Genomic DNA, 25,705 nt, shown 5'->3' on the forward strand with positions numbered 1-25,705 from the left:
GATCCAAACTATTATTGCGTGAAAATGTGAAACACATATCTGCCTCAGAAATTTGTATTAATATGTTCAGCGAAATTGCAACACAGTTGCAATTATCTTCAAAGAAACTTGTAATGGATTGTTGCACTAGGTGGAATGCCACATATTACATGTTATCTACTGTTTTAGAGTTCAAGATGTCTTTTCAAGATATCAATAAAGGGATCCTGCTTATAACTCTTTGCCTAGTGAGGAGGATTGGAAGAAAGTTCATTTGGTTTGTGCTTTTCTTGAAGAATTTAATGAAGTTAGCCACATCATTTCAGGTAATGAATATTCAACTTGAAACTTGTTCATTGTTTGAAAATCTAATATATTTACCTACCTTATTTCAGGTTCTCAGTATCCAACTTCGAATTTGTTTCTTCTTGAACTTTATAATATAAAAAAGTTATTGAATGATACAAAAGTGGGTGAAGGTAGTTTTATAGAAAATACGGTCAAGAAGATGAAGATTAAGTTCGATAAGTATTGAGGTGATTGTAACTTGTTAATTTCTATAGCAGCAGTATTAGATCTAAGGAATAAGATGAAATTGATTGAATGGTGCTTTCCAGAAATCTATTCTGAAGTTGATGCAATTGAGCACATTGTTACAGTTCATGAGACGTATTTGCTGTATAGTGAATATGTTGAGGTTCACAGAACAGATATTGCTGAAAAAGATGTTCAAGGTGATAAAAATATATCTCTAGTGGTTTAAGTATCTTTAGTGGAAAAGGAAAAGGTAAAGTGAGAGCACAATTTGCCAATTACATTAAGAATGTTGACAGTGTAGAGCAAGTGAAGTCTGAGCTTGAGGTGTACCTTGAGGAAGGAGTTGTTTTTTGTGAAGTTGATCATGAGTTTGATGCATTGTCATGGTGGAAGATGAACAACTTAAAGTTTAGGATTTTGTAAAAAATGGCGTGTGACGTACTATCAATTCCAATAACTTCTCTGGCTTCTGAATAAGCTTTTAGTGTAGGTGGTAAAGTTATTGATCCATATCGCGCCATTTTTGGAGTAGAAACGGTTCAAATGTTGCTTTGCTCAGAAGATTGGTTATTGTAACGTCCCTAGTTTTTTTAAACACATAATAAAATATAAATTGCGGGCGTCACCTATTCTTACTTCCATAAAGGTTTCTTAGTTCAATTTACATAGACGGTTTAAAGATAAACATAACAAAATACAGAATTTAATCTGTATGGTCTTCGGATTGTACTGTCCTTGTTCCGAGCTGCTCACTGGTTAATGCCTCCTATCTCATTCGTCTCATTGTCTGAAAAAAGATATAAACTATGAGTCGAGAGACTCATCACATTCAAAGCATATTATGCATTTATTAGTTTTTATTTTCCTGTGTCCTATCTGGGAACCTATACTAAATAATTTATCCTCTAGCTACTTGTTTTGCATAAACATAAGGATAGTATAATCATGAATATACCCTTGCCAAACATAAATGCTAACATACTTTTCACTCCACATATATAATTGTATAATTAAAGCATAACATGAACATGACAAAAATATAATCTTAACCGATTACTAATGCAAGATCTAAAACCTAACAAGAGCATAACATAAGTGAGATCAAAATTAGGAAGCATGGAACATAAACTTACTCTATAGAAAGGAAAACATATGCATAGCTTAATAAAGGACAAACACAACGCAGGTGTGGTAATCATCATTAGAGCCTATTCATTTGGTCCATAATCATGTAATTAGTTACGCAACAAAGAAAAGGACCTATGGTACAACTCACATCAGTTGAAATCAATGCGTTGCACCATCATTCATTTTGGAAAGACCTTCCTCGGAGCTCATCTTGAGGCATCAATCCCGTACTGTCATCGTTAGAGCACATTCATTCCTTTTTATCTGGAAAGGTTTTTCCCGGAGCTCATACCGAGGCACCAATCCTGTACTATCTCCACACATGCATATATATTTTTTTTCTAGTTATCCATATAACTCTTTCATATCATACATCGCAAGTATACGTGCACGGTTCTTAAATTGTCTTCATAAAGAAAACTACTTATAACTTCACATAGCATCAGTTACACATTGGAATCATATTATACATACATGTTATCATCAATTTCATAACATATATGCCCCTAAAATAACGTACTAATCTAACATACAAAGTTGTCAAAATATAATTGAGTGCATGATATATTAACCCTAAATGAATTTAATTCTAGCATACAAAGTCATCATGATACAAAGCAACACAAGAAGGAACATAAGCAATAACCTAAATCGATGCCAAAAACTATACCTATGTCTTATAACGTTACCATGATAAGAAGTAAAAGATACATATACATAAACCTAACTTAATTTGAAAATCACACCTATCTCCTGTAATGTTATCACATTAAGAAATAAGGCGAAACATATGCATAACTAAAACAAATCCAAATCCGAATCATATAAAAATTAACATGCGACTCATTATGTTATCATGATAAAAATCAAAAGAAACATAGGCATAAAAATGAACATGTGACTCATTAGGTTTTCTTGATAGGAAGCAAGAAGAAACATAGATATAACTTGAATAGAAATCTTGTTGTCCGAAACCAACATAGCTTACAAAGTTATCATTACATGAATTGATTTCATGGCATATAACCGAACCCAACTAAAACTACAAAGGTATCCAAGAATATGGGTGATCTTTTGACATTCTAAAATCCTAAAAAGAGTGAGGAACATAGTTACTACATAAATCCTAAATCCATCCCTTTACAAATCATTTAGCACAATAAGAAACTTGCTAACTTTTAAGCGGAAACCATTAGACAATATGTATGTAATTGTAATGCAAGAACATGATAAATAACTATCCTTAAAAACAATGATCCACCAATCTGAAATTAATATAAGGCCTCCAAGGTGATCATGTTCAAAACTAAGAAGAACCTAAACATAACTACACTTAAATCCAAAATTTAGCATATGTCTTAAGGATTAGTATAACATGGTTAGTTTCATGGCATCATAAGCCCTAAGGTCCGAGACTTCACATGTTACCGAGTTATCATAACCTTGAGTTTAGTTTCATGGCGTCCGAATTTTCTTGAATCTATATCTAATGGCATCTAAACAAATCACAAGTTAATAGGAACTAAGAAATACATAGATATGAGAGGAACATGTCTTCTACCAACTCCCACTTCTTCTCTACCTTTGGGGCTCTAGAACTGGTGGAGAACAATGGAAAGGAGAGGAGCTCCTTAGGGCCGGCGGCACATCCAGAGGATAGGGCTTTTGGAGGTAGGGTTCTTAAAGAGATGGAGATTAAGACTTTCTTTAAATTTTATCCTTCAAGTCATATAATTTATTTATCTCTTTTTTTTATATATTTTATTTTCATATATGTTACATGTTACATACATAATATATTAAATCTTATTTTTTTTCTTATTCTTATTTAATTATATATTTTATATTATATATAATATACTATTTATAGAAATAGTATGTTACACGTCGTGTTTCTTATGTATTTTTCCTCCTTATTTAATTTTATTTATGCTTTATAATTTATATTATACATTTTATATAATATATTATATATATTTTATTCTATATTAATTATATGAATAATCTCTATAAATTTATAGATACTAAATTTTTATCCCTAAATGCCGAGTCCATTAATTCATATCTACTAAATTTTATCCACATGTTTTAATTTCATACTTGTTTAATCTTTATTTACACTATATAATTTATATAATATATTATATATTATACATAATATTTCCTTGTTACATGTTCTTACATTTTTAATACTATATAATTTACATTATATATTTTATATTATACATAATATTTCTTATTTACATGTTCATACATTTATTTTTATACTATATAATTTATATATATATATATATTATGTTATTTATATTTCATTTCCATATTATTTAGAAGAATGATTTATACACATAAATTATATAAATACTAAATATTTATATATTGGTATATTATTATTATTATTTTTTAATATAATTTCATATATATCCATATATATAAAAATCCGTAAGTTATAGGTTTTATAAATGCTAAATCATTTTTATTTTTATATAACTTAATACTAAGTATAAATAGAAGCCTATATCCATATACTAATTTTATATTTATATATATCCATGTTTATATTAACTATACATGGTAACATATAATTCATGTTATAGTTTCTTAATATTAAGTTATTGCATTAATTTTGTATATATATTTATATCCATATACTAATTTCATATTTATATATATCCATGTATACCTCACATATATATATATATGATAATATATATAATTCATATATTTCGACCCATTACCAAATCAAGAAAAAAGAAAAAGTAAGTTAATCGATATCTAATTTAATTATGCATTTATTAATTATATTTGTTACATGTCTAATCTTCTTATGTTCTATTAAATTTGATTATTTATGTTAACATTTTGAATGTTTATACTTTGAGTGGTATCATTTGCTGCTGCCGTAGTGATTGGTAATCTTCTTAGCCTTCCCTTGCATCCACCAAAAAATCATGTTTAGTGTTGTTTCTCTTTTGTAATATGGTTTTGAGCTCACAATCTGTTTCTGAATTGTGTAGCAAACTTTAAATATGATTAGTGATGTGATGAGGAAGTATTTGACATCTGTTTCTTTTAACATCATCACAATCTGTTTCTGAATTCTGTAGCAAACTTTAAATTTGTTCCTCATCTGTTTCTGAATTTTTGTGATGATGTCAAATAGCAAACAGATGTCACTAATCATCTGGTTTTGAGCTCACTAATCATAGCTTATAACAAATTATGCATCTTTAGAAATCAATTGTCAAAAGCTCTAGTAATATTTGTTGTGTAATATTTGTTGTCATTGAATTGGTGAAGTTTAAATATGTTGTATTTAACTATTTTAACCTTTTGACTATTTGGCAGGAAGAAGATAAAAGCCAGGCCGATTGAGTTAAGAGATGAACTCTGTTAATTTCTTTGCTTATTGATGTAATTTTCATGTAGTGTTAAGAACTATAAAGTGTAAAGGATTTATAATGCATGTGCTGAGAGGTTAAGTTGTTTAATTTTATGTTTGTTGGGTTCGTGGGTTCATGTGGCTGTGCATGTGTTGACAGGTTAAGTTGTTTTAATTTTATGTTTGTTGGGTTTGTGTGGCTTGCATGTTATGTATTCATTTCTACAGGTATTTTTCAATTACTGCAATTGATTTTCATGTATTGTAGGTGATTTTAACGAGCTCGATTATGTGCCTAACGAGCTCGAGCTCGAGCTCAATTATGTGCCTAATGAGCTCGAGCCTAACGAGCTTGTTTAATGTTAACGAGCCAAGCTCGAACTAAGCTCGTTTAGCTTTTAAACGAACTATTTTCGAGTCGAGCTCGAGCCGTTTGCGAGCTCTTTAATTTTATTACGAATCGAACTCGAGCTTAAGAATTAAAGCTCGAATCGAACTCGAGTCGAGCTCGAGCTTAGGGAAAAAGTAAACGAGCCAAACTCGAACTTCTTACTGTTCGGCTCGGTTCGGTTCGGTTCAATTATATCCCTTAAGTCTATCCATATCATATCACACCAAAAAGGAATATTCTTTAAAATATTTTATTATTCTTATTAATTTTTTTATATGATAATTATTATATTTAAAATTAATACTTCTTAATATTTAATATTTTAAATTTTTTAAAATTTAGTATCCAATTAATATAGTAATTCTATTATTCATATTATTTTAATTGAGCAATAAATATAATTTTTAAAAACTTAAATTTGACATCTCAAATTTGACATCTCACCATGTCAAAAACTTAAATTTAATATAAAAATTTGTTTTTTTTAAAAAATAATATTTTGATTTTTTTTTTAAAAAAAATGAATTCGAGGTCCTAAACCAAATGACAAAAGGAAGGAAAAAAATAATTTAAAAAAACATGTTAAATACCTAACAATTTTTTTTATGCACCTCTAAAGACCTTGAGACGTCCCTAGCCTTCATCCATGTCATGAATTTGATAAGAAATTTATGATGATGGGATAAGAATAGTTATTAAGGGCATCCATAATGGTGGAATTCTCTGATAACTCCCCCCACATTAAAAGTAAAATCTTTATATATTTTTCCACTTAAAAAAAACTTTTAAATAACTCCTCTATGAGTCCTATATTTTTTTATTATATTTTACCATATATAAATAAAATTTAAATTAATAAATTATCACTAAATAATATTAATAATTAAAAAATAAATTACATTATTTGAAATAAAAAAACCTAAATAAAATTTTTATTAATTTTTAAATTAAAATTAAAATATATTTTTTAAATTAAAAAATAAAAAAAAGGAAGACTTCTTCCCAAACACGAGAGAGCTCCCTCCCATATGCCACATCCACGGTGGGAGCTCATACTCTAAGTTTATACATAAATAGTTGGAGTGCGGTGAGAATTTTTTCTTTGTTACATTCACACTATTTTAAAAGTAAAAAATATCTCTTCATTATAAAAAGCTAACCTTTTATTATGCTATTATTTTTATTTTTTAAATAGAAATTGAAAAACAAATAATATTAAAAAAAAAGAACGAAGGAGTAGCTCCATAAACATACAGCCACTCCTTCATTAAAACCTAGAGATCCCTCCCACTATGCAAGGGTGTGAGGGAGCTCATTCCTTCATTATCACGTCTCAATGGGAGCTCTGGAGCCCTAATTGACACTGAATTTTTATCTTCAAGGGATGGTTCAGTTGGCGATCAGATTTGTTATTAAACAATATGATTCAATTCGTGATAAGTCATTCGATGGAGATTGAATAAACCTCTATCACACGGTGCATAACTAATAACAGTTATCAAACAGTATACTTTTAGCAGCCATTCTGTAAACCACTCTTATCGAAGTTAAAATTGATCAATATCTTTTTTAAAAAATAACAATTAAAGTGCACAATTTACTTAATGTAATTTTATTTTGTACCTCTCAAATTTAAATTTATTTATTTAATATAAATATTTATTAGTCAAATAAATTATCCTTTAAATAACTTATAAAATCTTAATTTTATTTATATCGGTTTTCATTCTTTTCTTATTTTTATTTTTGTTAAATGAAAATTCTTAATTCTATATATACCAATTTTCTTTCCTTTCTTACGTATTTTCCTCAATATTTTTTTCCCTAAACACATAACTTTCATTTCCGGCATCGCACGTAACCTCCACACATTCATCTTCCTCTATCTATCTCCGAAATTTTAAATCTCATGTCAAAAATCTTTCCTCTTTTTCTATTCAACTCCGAACCTAAATCTCATGTCAAAAACTTTTCTTCTTCCTCTATTCAACTCCAAAATCCTAAATCTGATCACTCTAAAAAAAACTTTTTCTTTCTTTATTCAATTTTATCCATCCTCCAATTCACACTATTAGAATATAACTTTGATATTTTTTATAAATATTTTATAATGATATTTATTAAAAATTATTTATTTTAAAATTAAAAAATAATATTAGATTATTTATGATCAGAATAAATAGAATCATTATTTTTAAAACATATTAATCTTATTATTTTTTTCTCTTAAAGTTTACTTTTTTTGGCCTCTAATAGCAAGTAAAGCTAACCTAAATATTTTCCTTTCCACTTTTCAGCATCAACTAGAATCCAAGTCCTTTCCATAAATCATTTTAGTCTCATAGTAATCAAAATCGTTTACTAAACCCGATATTGTTGGACTTATTAAGAATAAATATATAGTAAAAGGAAATTATTAATTAATTATTTAATAATGAACTAGCATATAAAATTATTTATCAATAAACGATTATAAATTAATAAATAAATGAATAAATATGTCTCTTAATCTTCTCCTACTTACTAAGAATAATAATATAACAAAAGAAACTATTGACTAGTTATTAAGTAATTAACTAACACATAAAAATATTAATAGCTGTAGTCTAGTTGGTTAGGATATTAGTTTATAATTTAAGAGACTTAGGTTTGAATCCTAATATCAACTAATTTTTTTTCCCAACTTTAAAAGAAAATAAAAATAAAAATAAAAATAGGGTCAACGGACACTGACGCATTAACCCGGTTAAGAGCTCGGGTCGGGCGAGTCTACCTGTAGGATTAGTGCTCCTATAATCATGACATTTAAGCATTTTAAAATCGCTCCTATATCCTGTGTAAGAACAGTTTAAAATCATTCTAACACTTAAAGAGTAGAGTTTCATAGCGGTTTGTCCCACTTCTGAATATATAGTTATAGAAGTGGTTTGAAATCATTGTTATATGTATAACGTGCAAGATCGGTTTCAAACCGTACCTATAAAGTATAATAGGAGCGGTTTTTTAATTTTTATCAACGGTTACGAAAACCGCTTCGATAGAATATAGGGACGGCGATAAGAGGAGCGGTGTTCAAACCGTTGGTAAAAATATAGGAGTGGTTGAAAGTCGCTCTTAAAAGTGAAAAAAAAAATCATCTCTATATGAGTGTTTTTTTTGTAGCATCGGAGTGCTTATACGAGGGACCTCTTTCTTGATTCTTCAACTAACGCTCCTGTGTGCCCTCCATGGTGTCCGTAGAACCGTGAATACCTTCCACTTGCTTTCCCTACAACTAATGAAGGTATGAGGTTTCCAGCTCAACATCAAATCTCTGCCTCAAGTCATTGCTTCGTCAACATACCTGCCATCTCTACCCTCCCCACAAGCCCCTCCATTTATCTTAGTTTCCGGACTGATCGATATATAATAATTTTAATTAAAAATAGTAATTAATTTTTCATATTATATTAATTATTGAGTAATTGTTATATGTTATTGCAACTCCTCAATCGCTGCTATAACAATGCCTATAACAGCGGTAAAATAAAGGATATTTTATGGGTGTCCTTTAATTGTTATTATTCTTTTATAGTGGAGAGGTATTTATTCGATGATCAATTAAATATAAGATCCTCATTTAACTTTAGGCATTACCATTAATAAAATAATAGAATCCTCTCTGGGAAAATTTATATGTAATCTCTATTGACAAACATAATTTTACATGTACTCTCTATTGGAAAAAAATTTTCTTTTCGCTCCCTAATCTAATATACTTACCTAATTGCCCCTGATATTTTAAGTATAAAAAAAATCTAAAAATGAGTATAAATACTCTTAAATTCAATACATTAAACTAGAATCTAGTATATTTTTTATTAAATTGAGTACGATTCTTTTTCTACCTCAATTAGATGTAAAATATACTAGATTTTCTTTAAATGATACTCAATTAGATGTAAAATATACTAGATTTTCTTTAAATGATACTCGATTGGATAAAAAATATACTAGATTTTTTTCAAATGGTACTGAATTTAGGAGGAATTATATTAAATAGAAAAAAAATCGTACTCAATTTAATAGAAAATATACTCGATTCTAATTTAAAATACTGAATATAATAGGAATTATACTCATTTTTAGACTATTTATACCTAAAATATATGAAGAACAATTATTCTTTTTTGGATTTTTGTATCTAAAAAATCTGAGGGGTAATTAGGTCACAATATTTGTATGAGGGAGTTGAAGCAAATAAAATTTTACATGTAGAAAGTGGAAATAAAGTTTTTTATGAGTGAAAATTATATACAAAATTCAAGTTGTGATTGAAAATTTTTCTTTATTTTTATTAAATCTCATCTTTAATATCCATTAGTAAGAAATCTACAATGAGATGACGTAACAAGACAAACTATTATTGATGACGTAGAATCCTCTGTTCTCATCTTTAATATGGAAAATAATAGAAAGTTATAGCATTCACAATTAAAGTAAGTAATTGTGCCCAGAAGTATGAGAAAATTTCAAAAGTTCTTTCAAAAAAGTAAATCCATTATTTACTATCGACCCCATAAATATAGAAAAAAAGTATATATAAATATATAGATCATAGGTATCTGATGAGATAAATCCTATCAATTCTTCACCCACTACATCCTGAAACTTCAAAAGTTCTTTAATATCAAGAGTGAAGACTAATCTAATAGAATGGGACAAGGTAAATTGTTCCGTTCTATAAAAACAATTATTAAAAAAAATATATTTTAAAAATTTTATGCTAGACTTAGCAATTGGCATGCAATAGAATTTATTATGCAAGGTTAGATTTTATTTTTATACATATACAATTATTTTTTATTTAATTATCTGACTAATAATTTTAGGAAAATTTATTATTCCACTAACATATTGATTTCCTGTTTTATAGCAAGTATTAATTGCAATTTAACACAATTTTTTATTTATTTTCTTCAAGTTAATAATGAATTGCATAAAATGTAATTAGTTAAATAAAAAAGTACTAAGATTACTATAAAATTCTTTCGAAAGTTGACTAATCATGGTAAATTTAAATATTAATTAAAAAAACAAAAAAAAAAAAGGAAATTCCGTGTCTTGATTGCTCTCCTAAAGAATGAGTCCCCATATTTCCTCGCCCAGGACACGTGGCCCCACATAGCGATAGGCAATCAACCCCCGCCGTTGGATGAAGAGCTCCGCCAAGAATCGGGGCCCAGCCGAGAGACACCATTTGACTCAATTATTTCTAGTGTGCACCATCAATCATACTCACGAAATCGAACGTACCACAGCGCTGCACGTTGTATTGAATCGGGAAGAAATAGTGTTTCCTGGGCGTTCTTATGACATTAAATCTGCATATTAAAAATAGAAGTACGAAAATACCCTTCCCCAATGAGTATGGGAGGATGAATCAAGTAATAATGACGTCCAAATTTAATTCCTGTAAGGTTAATTTAATAATTTGACATTACTTAAAGGTCTCTCATGGCTGGAGACGCGCATCTCTCTCTGTTCGGCGCCCCGATGTCGAAGGGTGGTGACGCGGTCGCGCCGCTCCTGCCGGTGGAGCTCCGCCCGAGCGAGACACGGCCGGCCTCGGTTCCTGGCGCGTCCGTCTCTCCGTCCTGCTCTGCTCCGCCATCTACGCCGCGATCGGATTCTTCGGCTACCTTCTCTTCGGCGAGGCCACCATGAACGACATCCTCTCCAACTTCGACCGCGACACCGGCTCGGCCTTCGGGAGTCTTCTCAACGACGTGGTCCGCCTCAGCTATGTCCTCCACCTGGTTCTCGTCTTCCCCTTGCTCTTCTTCTCGTTGAGAATCAACGTCGACGAGCTCCTCTTTCCCAAATCGAGCCACCTCTCGTCGGACGCTCACCGGTTCACGCTGCTCACTGCGGCGCTGCTTGGCTCCATCTATCTGGGCTCAGTCCTCTTCCCGAGCATTTGGACTCTGTTTCAGTTCATCGGGTTGACCACTGCGGTTTGCATCTCGTTAATTTTCCCGGCGGCTCTTGTTCTGAGGTAGAGAATATGATCTCGTGCACCTCGAATCGTAGATTTTTATTAGTTATTGTTCTTGAATAAATTGACAGATTGTGATTATGGAAAGGCAGGGTATTCATGGAAAGGCAGAAGCTTTTGGACAGAAATCCCTGCGGAATCAGGATATTCATGGAAAGGCGGGAGCTTTTGGACAGAAATCCCTGATTCCGCAGGGATTTCTGTCCAAAAGCTCCTGCCTTTCCATGAATACCTCTATCGGCGCCTATTTATAGCGCCCCAACCCTCCGTCTGTCGTCTCATCGGAAAACACCTGCAAGATTCCGAAAGCTCTGTTTTTGATCCGCACACATGGCGCCGCAGATAGTTTCCACGGTGGTCTCCGGAAAGGGAAAGAAGGATGAGCCGGTGGCGAGGGCGTACGTGACGTTCCTTGCAGGCGACGGCGACTACGTGAAGGGAGTGGTCGGGCTGGCGAAGGGACTGAGGAAGGTGGGGTCCGCTTACCCTCTTGTGGTGGCGATGCTTCCCGATGTGCCTGAGAGCCACCGCCGTCTCCTCGCCGCCCAGGGCTGCGTCCTGCGTGAGATCGAGCCGGTGTACCCGCCGGAGAACCAGACGCAGTTCGCCATGGCCTACTACGTCATCAACTACTCCAAGCTTCGAATTTGGGAGGTACCATTCCAATCAATTGGTTATACTCGTCGGTTTGATCAAAACAGAGGATTAATTTTGTTTTTTTGTTGAAGTTCTTGGAGTACGAGAAGATTATGTACCTCGACGCCGATATCCAAGTATACGACAACGTCGACCACCTGTTCGACCTGCCGAACGGCGGCTTCTACGCCGTCATGGACTGCTTCTGCGAGAAGACGTGGAGCCACACGCCGCAGTACCGGATTGGTTACTGCCAACAGTGTCCGGACAGAGTAGCGTGGCCGGCGGCCGAGCTCAGCCCGCCTCCTTCGCTCTACTTCAACGCCGGCATGTTCGTGCACGAGCCCAGCCTTGCCACCGCGGAGTCCCTCATCGCCACCGTCAAGATCACCCCTCCCACCCCCTTCGCCGAGCAGGTACAATAAACTAATTCACTTTAATTTGTTTCACTGATCGAGAGGCGTTTGTTTAATTTTTTTCCTTAAAAATTTGGTTTTTATTCCTTTTATATCGTGCAGGATTTCTTGAACATGTTCTTCAAGGACGTCTACAAGCCGATTCCTTTGGTCTACAACCTGGTCATGGCAATGCTGTGGAGGCACCCGGAGAACGTCGAGCTCGAGAAGGTGAAGGTGGTGCACTACTGCGCCGCGGTACGTGTTCTGCCTTCGTCTTATCAGGCTCGGTCAATTTTTATGATGAAAAATCAACGGTTATCGTTCGAACTGTTTCAGGGGTCGAAGCCATGGAGGTACACGGGGAAGGAGGCGAACATGGACAGAGAAGACATAAAGATGCTGGTATCCAAGTGGTGGGAGGTGTACAACGACGAGAGCCTCGACTGCAAAGTTCCAGCCATCGCCGCCGTGCCGGAGGAGGCTACGGAGGCAGAGGAGGTGAAGCAGCCGCTGATGTCGGCGGCGCTCTCGAAGGTCGGAGAGGTCAAGGTCATCAAGGCGCCGTCGGCGGCATGAGGACAGCACAATTGGCCCTGCTGTTGATTAATAAATAATTAAATAAAATTAAGCCTAAATATATTAAGAGAACTCTTTGTCTAATATATTATATTTTTAAAAAATAATTGGACAATTTTCTTTTAATAGTTGTGTGAGCATATGAATTTTTATTATTGAGCGTGTATTTCATCTTGATTGTAAGTTAAATGTTAAATAAGTAAAGAAATATATAGTTTGGAATATAAATTCCACGAAGGAATATTTAATAATAAAAGATTTTTTTTTCCAAAACAAGAATTAAAATCTAATTAAACAATTATTAAGACAGTTTAACTTCTCCCTCGCACCAAGTCTATGTGTACGTGTCGCTTCACTGGACTCCGACGATCGCAATGTGGTGTGGCTGGAAGTTCACCACGCGTCGTGGTTGCATGTATGGAATGACGTCGCCGCGATTAAGTGGGACTTTGGCGAATGGAGATGGATTTCTTAAGCAACTAAGATGAACTTGCGGATTAAGGTTTATACGTGTCTAATTAATCGAGTAATTAATTAGCCAATTAGCATCACATTGAAATCGATCGATAAAATGATCAACAGAAAATAAATTAAGCCCCATAATTCCATTTTAAAAAAATGATTAATTAGGCTGGGTAACGTCGAGCCTGGGTTGACCGGCCCAACCCCACGGAAGTTTTCCATCGGCCATCAGGATAAATCGACCCATAATTCCATTTTAAGCAATTATGAAAGGAGGAATGACTTTGATTTAATCAATATAAGGAGACATTAACTAGGATTGGTTAATGCGTTAAGGATAGCTATTTCTTTCGGTACACGATTTTTATATCGTAGTATATGTATATAATTTGATACATTATATGACATAGGACCTTGATCGGGAACGAGCCGCGTGACGTGGGGGGGGGGGGTTCTATTTAGTCCTTTGAACTTAAAGCATGACTATATTTGGATGTCTAGGTTGTTTTACCTTAAATCTATAAGCTTGCTACTTTCCTGCTTGTCACTTCTGTTTGATTTTTGATATAATCTAGTTTAATTCGATACAGTCTCGACTCTTGTTATCTGGACTCTGTAGCATATATACATGTAGAGTTTGTATCATAGGGATGTCCGGCTTATTCGGTTAGCATGCTGATTATGCATATTGATGTTGAGTATACACATGATTGGTATGTGTATGTTGGAGTCACATGATTGATTGTCCATTTGCATTATGGTGTATGCATATACGTCTAGTGTGGTTATTGGAGGCGTTTTTGGTTGTTGCATTATTGATGATAGTATCTATATTGTGATTATTCACATCATGTTCATCATTCATTATATGTTGACGACTATTGTCTCCCTTGTAGTGTGAGAGAGTCGTCAGTCATTTATAGCTGCTCATTCGGCCATTGTTGGAGAGTGGTAGCTAGGAGTGGAGCTAGTCCTGTCGCACTCACTTGGTCGCTCAGTGTTTACACTCTGTCAGCCTCGACCACTATGGAGTAGTGGGTTTTGAGGGCGCAGTAGTTTGGGGGCTAGAGATGTGAGTGGTCAGGGACCCTTAGCTATGTAGTTAGATAACTACTTAGCGAACCGTCGGCCTCGACCACTCTATAAGTGGTGCATGTACTAGAGGCTAGTATGGTAGTGAGGGACCCAAGCCTCTCGGCCATACAGGGGTCGTGATGTCTGGAGAGGTGGAGGGGTGACCATATGACATGCATACGCATTTGCATATGATGCGTGGTGCATCTGTGGAGATATATTTGCATACATGCTTAGTAAATATTAGTTGTATGTGATTGTGAGGTGTTGCATTTGTTTGAACTATGATTGCTACATTTGGTTGTCATATTTCATACATGTCATTTATTTTATATGTATATGTTGTCGTATATATATCACACAAGTGTTACAAGTAGATATGTTGCTGACTCGGTGAGTTTACTGATCATTTTATCATTGTATTGATTCTAGTTGGGTATGTGCATTTATTGTGTCAGGTAGGATGATATATAGTTGTTGTATCAGATATGGTTAGCTATGCTATATTATCGTAGTATGATCTAGTTTTTTATTTCCCTATGGAGACTGTATACTTTGATTTCTATATCATTTTATTAACCATGCTTTAATCTGTCTATTACCCGCTGAGTGATCTATACTCACCACCCCGTTTATACCATTAAGATTTCATGTAGTAGGTAGATGATATGGAGTTGCTTGGAGTATGTTGCTGGCCGGTCCCACGTCATATCTGAGAACTTTTTATCGGTTTTATTTTCCGCTTTATTTGCATTTAGTATTCAGTGGTTTTAGTATTGTATGAATTTGTTTGTGTTTTGGAGTCTGATATGTTGTGTTTGCTATTGTGATCTTGTGGTTGTGTAAGCCTAATTGGCTAGCAAAACCTTAGTTGCGGATTGTGGATTTTCACTTCATTTTTCTGCTTTATTTTTAGTACAACTGTGTGAGATGATTATAATTACGTGGTTGATATCATTTTTGTCCAGCCGGGTAGGCTGAGTACATTTAGACCTCTGGGTCAATCATCTTGGGTATCCCGGGAATGTGTCCTCACAGTCACTCCCCTCCAGTGACTTACCTCAACCTACCTGCCAGACATCCGGTCAGCCCGTTGATCCGTCTGAACTTCGTGCCAAACGTCCAGTCAGCCCGTCGACCCGTCGACCCGTCGACCCGTCGACCCGTCTGGACTTCGTGCCAGCTATCCGGTCTATTGGGATGTAAACTATAAGCCTAGCTTTTGTATGAACATCTGTTTTTGAAATATTTTGAAATGAGAATCACTTTGGTCAAAATCTCATCATCCTTGGTACCCTTAAATACCCAAGATGATTGACTCAGAGGTCTAAATGTAACCACCCTCGCACTACAGTCGACGGTGGCATAATACTTAACCAACCTGTCCATATCCAAAATAATGTCAAATTCTAGCATATCAAAAACCTGTAAGTCCACCATAAGAGTCAGACTCTTGAAATTCAATGGGCATTTTTTAATCTCCTGACTAATATTTAGTATCTCCCCCGAGGGTAAAGATACCGCTAATGCATGCATCCGACGAACCGGTAATCTACAAATCTTACCCAGAAATATCCAGGAAATGAAAGAACATGAACTACCAATATCTATCAATAATTCAGCAGGAAATGAATAAATAGAAATCATACCCTGAAAGTCTGATCCCTCGGCCCGTTGTGCATCCTCGCGTGTAACAACATAAACCCGCCCTACATCTGGGCATGATGGCGGCACCCTAGTACTGGTCTGAAACTATGCTGGTGGAGTGGTAGTAAACTGCTGAGATTGGATCACTGGACAAGAACTAGGTGGTGCCGTAAAGTTCTGTTGTGACTGATATATCTGATGCGAAGAAACAACGGTGGAATATTGCATAATAACTAGTACTGCCGGGTGCTCCTGAATCTGGATGTGATATATCTGTGCCTGATGAGGTGGTATATGCTACTGATGTGAAGCACTCTGTGTCCTCTGTGATCCCTTCGACTGTCGAGTCTGAGTAGTACGACTTCCTTGTGCAGTACTCTTGGCTGCCTCCTACTGTGTCTTCAATGTGCAATCACGACTCACATGACCCAGAAGCTTACAGTAGTAGCATACATCTTGGCCCAATGGACAATTTGGTTTAATGTGACCATCAGTACCACACCTATAACATCTAAGCCCACTAGAAAGATCTTTCTGAGGGGGGTCGAGAAGAACCAACGGATGATCGTCCTATCTTCAGTAACCAATAAGACTCCCCCGAAGTAGCGTGTGACTATTGACATTTATTTTGTCTTTTCTGGCCTTGATTCTTTTGCTTCTGATTCGAATTGGTACCCTGAACCTTTTGTTTATCTTTTTTCCGCTCTCGGGAAACCTCTTGCTGTGTCATCTCAATCACCAAAGCTCGATCTAATGCCTCCAGGTAAGTGCTAGGAGTAAAACCTAACATCCTGACATGGATATAAGCTGCAAGACCTTGGGTGAACTGATCTAACTGATCGTTGTCCTGAGCCACAAGATGAGGACAATACTTAGCTAATCGATTAAATTCTACATTATACTCCATCACTGATCGATCACCCTGCTTAAGATTTAAGAACTCTTGCCGCCGGGCTATATGAAAAGGAACTGGAAAATACTGTCACTCAAATGCTCCTCTGAATAATGTCCAGATGATGCCTTGATCCCCAAAAAGCGACTTCTGCATCTTCCACCAAGTAACATCCTGGTATTGTAAGTGGTATGCAGCTAATTCGTCTTTTTCTTCCTCGATGCATGACATGTACTCGAAAGAGTCCTCCTTATTTCCCAACCAAGAACGAGCAACACTAGGGTCGGGAACTCCATGTAACAAAGTAAATCGGTCCTTTACCGATCGGGCTAATAACGGAATACGAGCTCTATCCTTCACCCAAGTAGCAGCAGTAGGAGCAGGGACTACTGATGGTAATGTAGGAGGAATCTCCTGAGACTGAATACCCTGATCTCTCATGGGAATCTGATGGGTCTGACAACGACTATCTCAATATCTGTAGGATCCTTAGAAGAATCCACCTCCTGATCAACTTGCTCAGGTCCTGCTGACTCGATAGGTTGTTTTCGTGGTTGCCCCAGACCATGTCGGTGACTAGGGGTGTTACGCTTCCGCAAGGGTTGGTTATAAGCACTAGTGATTGTTCACGTAGAATTAGCTAAACTCCCGATGGTTGTAAGTGAACTATTTCTTGAGAAGAAAAGAACTTGGAAAGTAAATGTGAGAACTGGCAAGAGAAAGAGAGTTTTACTTGGTTTGGGAAGAGCTCTAGGAGTTCGGTTTCGTTGTGGTGGTAACTAATACATCATGTTCTATCCCTTCCTCATTGTCAATCAACATGTACTCTTCGGAAGTTATAGCTACTACCCCTAAGCACTAAACAGAGAAGATCTCTATGAAATCTTGTTACGGTTAACTCCTGTCACTAGGGCGCCTCGGTAGATCACAAGAATGCAAACCTGGTTGGTATCAAGGATAGAGATAGGGGTTTGGTTTGGTTTCTTACTTCCTTGTGGAGGAATTACTTCTCCTTTCGAGGGAGTATCCTAGATGTCCGTGAACGGGTTACCCTTATCACTATGGCCCCTCGGGTGTACGATCTAAGATCCTTTCTTTACAAAATTAGCAATCTCAACGCAATCAATTAATACGACATGGCAAACAAGTCTCATGCATATCAAATTATAACAAGACAAGCGAAATCATTCAAATAGTGAAAGCATAAGCATGAATCTTACATCATAACTTATCCACAACTACTTCCTGATCCTAGAACAAAGAATCTACTCTATAGACGTAGGAGAAAAACCTAAAGACATAGTATAATTAAACATTCAATCCCTAGGCAAGAAGAGAGAGGGAATAGAGATGCTTATTCAATGACGTCGAGTGATCTTCGGATCCAATCCTTTACTTCTGGAGTTGATGCGATGATGGAGGTGATCTCGAATCGTCGAACAGAGGTTCGAGACGGCGTGGAATGACATCAAGGTGTATCTCCCTTTTTCCGGCCCTCCCTCCCAAGGGGAAGGGTTAAGAGCCCTTTTATAGGCTAGGGCACGGGCGCCGCACGACCCGTGCCACGGTCGTGCAAGATCCGCACGGCCAGCTCCTCTCCTTCGTGTAGAGTGGCACGGTTGTGCGAGATCCGCACGGCCATGTCATCCTTTGTCTCTGGTCGTGAGGCATGGTCGTGCATGGTCGCATGGCCGTGTGCTGCTCTCTCTCGGGGATGGCCACACGACCGTGCAGGGTTGTACGACTGATGTCAAGTTTGCTGCTTTTGCTCCGATGCGTCGACAATCACCGTTTTCGCTCCAAGAGTTATCTCTGTCAACACAAAACCAAACAAAGAGCAGATCTCTGACAAAAGAGTAATTATTACTGAATAAACAATGGGAGAGATGATCGTGCGAAGAATATATACAAATAAAGCAAGTGAATGTGCGTTAAAACATTCATAAATGATCATAATATCTACACACATCAAGGGGTTGTCTCTCCATGCTTCATTCCTGATACCAACAACAAAATAAGACTACATAAGTATAATACAACAGTAAATTAACTTACATCCTATAGCTTAGAGATATCCTGTCATTGCATGGTCTCAAAATTTGGAATGTCACATCGAGGGAAAAAAATACGAATCTCAAGTATAAATCTCGTAAACCTCATAAAACTTGATAAAACTTCGTAAAACTTTGCTCTGATACCAATAAATTGTCACGTCCCAGAGGAGTCCCTGCCCGAAAAATAGACAGCATCTCCCCTTTAACTATGACAATATATAGCACATATATATATCCATATAACCCTCAGGCCACATGGCTGGAACAAAAATGTTAACAACCACGCAGTTAATATACTCATCCTACCCGGCTGGACAAAAATGATAACAACCACGCAGTTAATATACTCAGCCTACCTGGCTGGATAAAAATGATATCAACCACGTAGTTATAATCATCCCACACGACTGTACTAAAAACACAGCGGAAAAATGAAGAGAAAATCTACAATCCGCAACTAAGGTATTGCTAGTCAATTAGGCTTACACAACCACAAGATCACAATAGCAAACACCACATATCAGACTCCAAAACACAAACGAATTCATACAATACTAAAACCACTGAATACTAAATGCAAATAAAGCGGAAAATAAACTGATAAAAAGTCCTCAGATATGATGTGGGATCGGCCAGCAACATACTCCAAGCAACTCCATATCATCTACCTACTACATGAGATTTTAATGGTATAAACCGGGTGGTGAGTATAGGTCACTCAACGGGTAATAGACAGATTAAAGCATGGTTAATATAACGATATAGAAATCAAAGTATACAGTCTCCATAGGGAAATAAAGAACTAGATCATACTGTGATAATATAACATAGCTAACCATATTTGATACAACAACTGTATATCATCCTACCTGACACAATAAATGCGCATACCCAACCAAAATCAATACAATGATACAATGATCAGTAAACTCACCGAGTCAACAACAGATCTGCTCGTAACTGTTGGTGCAATATCCCTCAGGTCAAGGGTGACCTGGTTAACCAAGCTGAGTCTTGGTTAGGGTTTAGATGTTTGACAATAAGACATCAATCGAAGAAGAGTCAAGTAGGTCAAGGTTGACCGGATACTTGACTGGGAAGTCCTAACTGGCATGTTAGGCAGAAGGAAGTCCTAGTGAGTGAAACTAGACAGAAGGAAATCCTGGTGAGTGAAGCCAGATGGAAAACCCTGGTGAGTGAAGCCAGGTGAAAGTCCTAGTGAGTGAAGCTAGGCAGAAGGAAATCCTGGTGAGTGAAGCTAGGTGAAAGTCCTGGTGAGTGAAGCCAGGTGAAAGTCCTAGTGAGTGAAACTAGGCAGATGGAAAATCCTGGTGAGTGAAGCCAGGTGAAAGTCCTAGTGAGTGAAACTAGGCAAGGGAAAATCCAGATGGATCAAGGATGATCGGACATCTGGTGTTGGGAAGTCCAAGTAGGTCAAAGGGATTGACTGGATACTTGGCAAGGAAGGAAATCCAGATGGATCAAGGATGATCGGACATCTGGTGTTGGGAAGTCCAAGTAGGTCAAAGGGATTGACTGGATACTTGGCAAGGAAGGAAGTCCAGATGGGTCAAGGTTGACCAGACATCTAGTGGAAGTCCAAGTAGGTCAATGGAGTGACCGGATACTTGGCACGACGAGTAAAAGTCCAAGTGGGTCAAAGGGATTGACCGGACACTTGGTGGGGAGTCCTAGCAGGTCAAGGGAGTGACCAGATGCGAGGCATGATGTACCAACAGGTCAAGGTTGACCGGATGTTGGTGAGGGAGGTTTGGGACTTGGTTTTGGGCAAAATCCAACTGGATCGATCCGTGGATCGATCAGATGTGGATCGATCGCTGGATCGATCCGATTCTTCCCAGAAACTCGGATCGATCCGTGGATCGATCAGGTCCCCGATCGCCGCTCACGATCGGTCTTGCGCGATAAGCGCTGGATCGATCCGTGGATCGATCCAGCGCTTATCTCGATAGGCGCTGGATCGATCCGTGGATCGATCCAGCCTCCGATCGATTCGGAACATTCGAATCGATCGGGATCCGACCGCTGGCGTCGAAGCCGCAGGCGAGCGTGGTCTTCGGCAGAACTTTAACGACAACTTCTCAGATTCTCGCCAGCTCCTCCACAGCACTCACAAAGCTCAGATCGCCAGTTCTTGAAGGATCTTGGAAGCTCTCCAAGTCAAGAGGCGGATCAAAGCCAAGAAGAGAAGCTAGGGTTAGGGTTTGTACTCATTGTAAAGCTTGTAAGCTTCTATTTCTTGTACTCCTTCCCTTTCTTCTTGTATTGAGTCTTGTAGGGCTTCTCCGCCCTTGGTAGTTACCACAAAGGAGGTTTTATTTAGTGGAGGGTGTGTGCGTTGGTGTGGATCCTTGGATTAGTCACCTCTTGTGAGGTGGATACCAAGTAAAATCCTAGTGTTAGCGTTTTATGTTTGTTTCTGTATTTTCCGCTGCACATCCAAGAAGAAACAAGCAACGCCAAGCAACGAAGCGCACCAAGCGAACGCGACGAGCTATTCACCCCCCCCTCTAGCTACTTTTGGTCCTAACAAGTGGTATCAGAGCGAGGCCGCTCTTCACCGGAATCATCGCCGGAAGGGTCAAGCATAACAAGAAGAGCTAGAGGGTGAAGAAGTTGAAGCAAAATCATCAAAAGTCAAAGATTTCAAGAAGCTTAACTTCAAGATGCAATTCCAAGATGGACTTGGATTTGACACAAGGGTGGCTCCACCATACACTTCCACGAGTTTCGATTCTTGGAAATCAAGAATCGAAAATTTCCTTATGATGGAGATAGAGCAATGGTTTGCTCTCATGGAAGGATTTGAAGCTCCAACAAACTCCAAGGGCAAGCCTCTCAAGAAAAGCAAATGGGGTCAAGAGCAAGTTCAAAGGAGCAAGGCAAACGATAAAGTGACCAAGCTTTTGGTCAACTTATTGCCAAGCAATATTTTGGCTCAAGTTGGAGAATTCAAGGATGCCAAGGAGCTTTGGAGCAAGTTGGCATTAATCCATGAGATCCCCTCCACTGTACCGAATCAAGAGGAATCCAAAGAGGGCGACTCAATGGATCAAGATCAAGAGGAGGACTCCGAAGTTGAGAGATGCTCAACTTCCGAAGAAGAAGTCCAAGAGGAAGCTTCATCCTCAAAGGAGTGCAATCAAAAGAGCAAGGAAGTAGTATATTCCTTGTTTCATGTACAAGAGGATGAAGAAGAAGGAGAAGCCTCCACCTCTAGGATTGAGGGGGAGCAATCTTCATTGACACCGGATCAAGAAGAAGGAGAATCCTCCACATCCGGGTCAAGAGAAGAAGAGGATGAAGAAGCGTCCACCTCCACAAGTCAAGCAAAATCAAATGGAGGAGTATCAAGTTTGGATCAAGAGGAAGCTTCTACCTCCGGATCCAAAGGAAAAGATGCCACCCCTACAAGCAAAGGTATAAATATTTTAATTAATAATAAAAATCATATTATATGCTTTGAATGTAGGGAACATGGGCACTACAAGAGCAAGTGCCCTAAATTGGCCAAGAAGAAGGGTCAAGTGGCACAAAAGGGCAAGGTGAAGCCCAAGGAGATCATCCCCAACACAAAGAAGAGCAAGGAGCATATTATATGCTTCTCTTGCAATCAAAAGGGGCATTACCGAAGTCAATGCCCCAAGGGGAAGAAGATGGTCAAGGCTCAAGGAGGCACTAGTCAAGGGGGAGCCTCCAAGGTAAAGAAGAAGGTATCTTTTATTGAGCCTATTCCCTTGCAAAATGGTAAAAAGCATGCTAGGTCAAATTTATATCATTTCAATGCTATTTACCATGAACATAGGAAGCATGATAGCATTAAGGAAAAACATGTAGCTCTTCATGCTAAGACTACTACACCTAAGGTTAGGAATGTAGGTAAAAGTCTAGGCAATAACTCTAAGGATTTTAGATACAAGCCTAGAAACCAAAATGCTCATGGACTTAATGAAAAACCAAATTCTAAGGATTTAATGATAGAAAATCAAGTCTTGAGATCAAGACTTGATAAAATGGAAAAGACCCTAAAAAGGATGGAAAATATCCTATTAGGGCAAAATGAGCATAGCCTAGGTCTAGGAGCACAAAGGTCATCCAACGGCCATAGAGGTTTGGGATACAAACCAAAGGCTAAGAAGGATGTGCCCTCTTACCATAGAGTTCCATATAGTTATGGAATAAACCCTAGGTCTAGAGGTCAAGTTAAGAATACTAGGAAGTCATCCCTAAGAGTATTTTTGCAACCAAAGTGACTAAGACTTCTAAGAAGTCTAAGAAAGTCACTAACAAGGTCACAAGGGAGGCTATCCCTAGGGTTGACCTAGAAAATGTGACCAAGGCTTCTAAGAAGCCCAACAAGGTCACTAGGAAGGTATCTAGGGAAGTTATCCCTAGTGAGTACCTAGAGCATCCAAGGAGCACCAATAGGTGTTGGGTTCCTAGGAGCATTTTCTCTACCCCATAAATGGGTTAGAGAGTGTCAACTCCGATTAGAAGGGTAGTTAACCCAACTTTGAGGAAATTGACACTCAAGGAGCATTTTCAAGGTTTTTGTTAACCTTTGAAAATGAAATGGAACTATTATTTACTCCTTGAAAGAGTAAAATGTGCCTAGTGGTGAAAAGCTGATTTTAATCTTAAAAGGCACATATTGGGAAATTCATAAGAGCTACCAAGTTGGGATTTTGGTATGTTCTTAGGAAATTTAAGGCAATCCGGGCCTTAACTTTAAAGTGCTACTCTTGTGGAAAAATGAAATATGCCAACATTTGAGGAATATGCTTAATTTCAATTGGCATAAATTAATCAAGGGAATTAGAAATGCCAATTTAGGTTTTGGCGTTTTCTTGACGCACTTAAGGGCAATCTAGGTTTAAGTTGTAAGTTTAGCTAAGGTTTTAAGGATACTTAGATAGGTAATCTAGGTATATTTTATTTATGCTAAACCTTGCCATGATTGTTTGCTCATAATATGCCATGACATCATATTTTATCTTATGTGTATTTTGCATTCGTGACTTATTATGAAAAATACAAGAATACCATGTCATGACATTCATACATCATGTAGTTATAGGATATTTTCTTTTGAAAATTATTTCTTTTGATGTATGTCATAACATTATCATGCATTAAGTTTAATTCCTTGTAATTAAGGACAAAAGGCATTTAACAACACTTATTAACAAGTGACATCCTAGGTGGGTGTCTAATATCTCCAAAATGCTTAGATAGATATGCATGATCCCTAGATTAGGGCAAAACCAAAATCTACATCTCACAAGACCTATAAGATGACTTGTATGTGTTTTAGTGCACATTAGATACAAGTGAGATGTTAGGATGATGAACAAAACTCAAGATGTTGATTTAGTGCATTCTTTTGAGTTTTAGGTTCATCAAAACACATAGTTATGTGTTTTCCCATCATTGGGAAAGCTAATGTACAAGTCATGTGCATTATGCCCAAGGAACATGATGGGATATTGGTTTTGAAAATGTTTTTAAAATGTTTTTGGAAAACTTTGGTGAAGGCTATCTTTTGATAGTAATCACCATTGAATAGTTAGACACAAACTTGAAGAAAACGCTAAAGTTTTTGCAAGTTTTCAAGTTTGTGTCAATCTTTGAAAATATAAAGTATTTTCATAGAAATCTATTTTTCCTTGATAATATATGCCCTAAACAATGTCTACACGAAATTTCATAATTTTTGGATTTTTGTAGAATTTTCTAGGGGTTTCTGAAGTTGACTGAAATGGAATTTCAGCAACTATCAGAGCTCCGATCGATCCATGGATCGATTGGAGTGCCTGAATCGATCCGTGGATCGATTCAGAAGGCAAATCTCGCGAGCAGTAGCTCGCTGGATCGATCAGCCGATCGATCCAGGTATTCTGAATCGATCCGTGGATCGATTCAGAAAGGTTCAATCGATTGGAACCCAACTCCAATCGATCCAAGTTGCTGATTTTGGCTGGGAAAGCCTGATTTCAGCACTTTGAACCTATTTTAGTCTAGGTAACCATTCCAAACCCTTAAAATACATTTGGATACATAAAAAGGGTGTTTTCGTGTTGAAAACAAGGATGGAATGGTAAAGGAAGGCTAAGTTGAAGTTTAGGTTGAGGTTTGTTTCAAATTTTGAACATTTGAACCTCAAAACTTCTAAATCTGGGTTTCCTAAAGGTTTAGGGATTCCAAGTCATTGTTGGTGCAATGACAGAAGTTTCCACCATGTCTTTAGGGGGAGGGACTCTTTAAAGACATGAAAATTATTTTTCATGAACCTTGGAAGGTGGTTAACCTTCTGCTGTGAACTTGCTCAAGGTTGAGCATTTAAACTTGAAATGGGGATAAATGGGGAGTGGATATCCTCATCATTTCAAGTGGGAACTCAAGATGTTAGAAAATGCTCAAGGTTGGGTATTTGTCTACATTGAGGAAGAAGTTAAGGTTAAATGAAGGGTATGGGACCTTCAATATTGAGTTGA

General features: G+C 36.9%; 2 protein-coding genes across 3 annotated transcripts; both read left to right on the forward strand.

Annotated features, from left to right (window-relative positions):
• The first annotated feature begins 10,945 nt into the window (after window positions 1–10,945).
• Window positions 10,946–11,717, forward strand: LOC121977285 (amino acid transporter AVT6C-like). Of its 2 annotated transcripts, none has more exons than XM_042529873.1 (2): window positions 10,946–11,451; window positions 11,540–11,717. In XM_042529873.1, the coding sequence occupies exons 1-2, from the start codon at window positions 11,117–11,119 to the stop codon at window positions 11,703–11,705; spliced, it is 501 nt and encodes a 166-aa protein (XP_042385807.1). In that variant the 5' UTR covers window positions 10,946–11,116; the 3' UTR covers window positions 11,706–11,717. The 2 variants fall into 2 exon arrangements, with proteins under 2 accessions (XP_042385807.1, XP_042385808.1); XM_042529874.1 differs by having other exon boundaries at window positions 11,544–11,653.
• LOC121977284 (galactinol synthase 1-like) lies at window positions 11,717–13,237 on the forward strand. The gene is made up of 4 exons (XM_042529872.1): window positions 11,717–12,105; window positions 12,180–12,503; window positions 12,606–12,740; window positions 12,822–13,237. The coding sequence occupies exons 1-4, from the start codon at window positions 11,782–11,784 to the stop codon at window positions 13,059–13,061; spliced, it is 1,023 nt and encodes a 340-aa protein (XP_042385806.1). The 5' UTR covers window positions 11,717–11,781; the 3' UTR covers window positions 13,062–13,237.
• The last annotated feature ends 12,468 nt before the right edge of the window (window positions 13,238–25,705 follow it).

Source organism: Zingiber officinale, chromosome 4B (assembly GCF_018446385.1).
Source record: "Zingiber officinale cultivar Zhangliang chromosome 4B, Zo_v1.1, whole genome shotgun sequence".
NCBI classification, from domain to species: domain Eukaryota; kingdom Viridiplantae; phylum Streptophyta; class Magnoliopsida; order Zingiberales; family Zingiberaceae; genus Zingiber; species Zingiber officinale.

What these genes read in the sequence shown, in the direction of transcription:
- LOC121977284 (XM_042529872.1), top strand. Translation starts at nt 11,782, where the DNA reads ATGGCGCCGCAGATAGTTTCCACGGTGGTCTCCGGAAAGGGAAAGAAG. An exon ending in CCAAGCTTCGAATTTGGGAG is followed by an intron (nt 12,106 to 12,179) that starts GTACCATTCCAA and finishes TTTTTGTTGAAG; the next exon opens with TTCTTGGAGTACGAGAAGAT. An exon ending in CCACCCCCTTCGCCGAGCAG is followed by an intron (nt 12,504 to 12,605) that starts GTACAATAAACT and finishes TATATCGTGCAG; the next exon opens with GATTTCTTGAACATGTTCTT.
- LOC121977285 (XM_042529873.1), top strand. Translation starts at nt 11,117, where the DNA reads ATGAACGACATCCTCTCCAACTTCGACCGCGACACCGGCTCGGCCTTC. An exon ending in CCGGCGGCTCTTGTTCTGAG is followed by an intron (nt 11,452 to 11,539) that starts GTAGAGAATATG and finishes GATTATGGAAAG; the next exon opens with GCAGGGTATTCATGGAAAGG.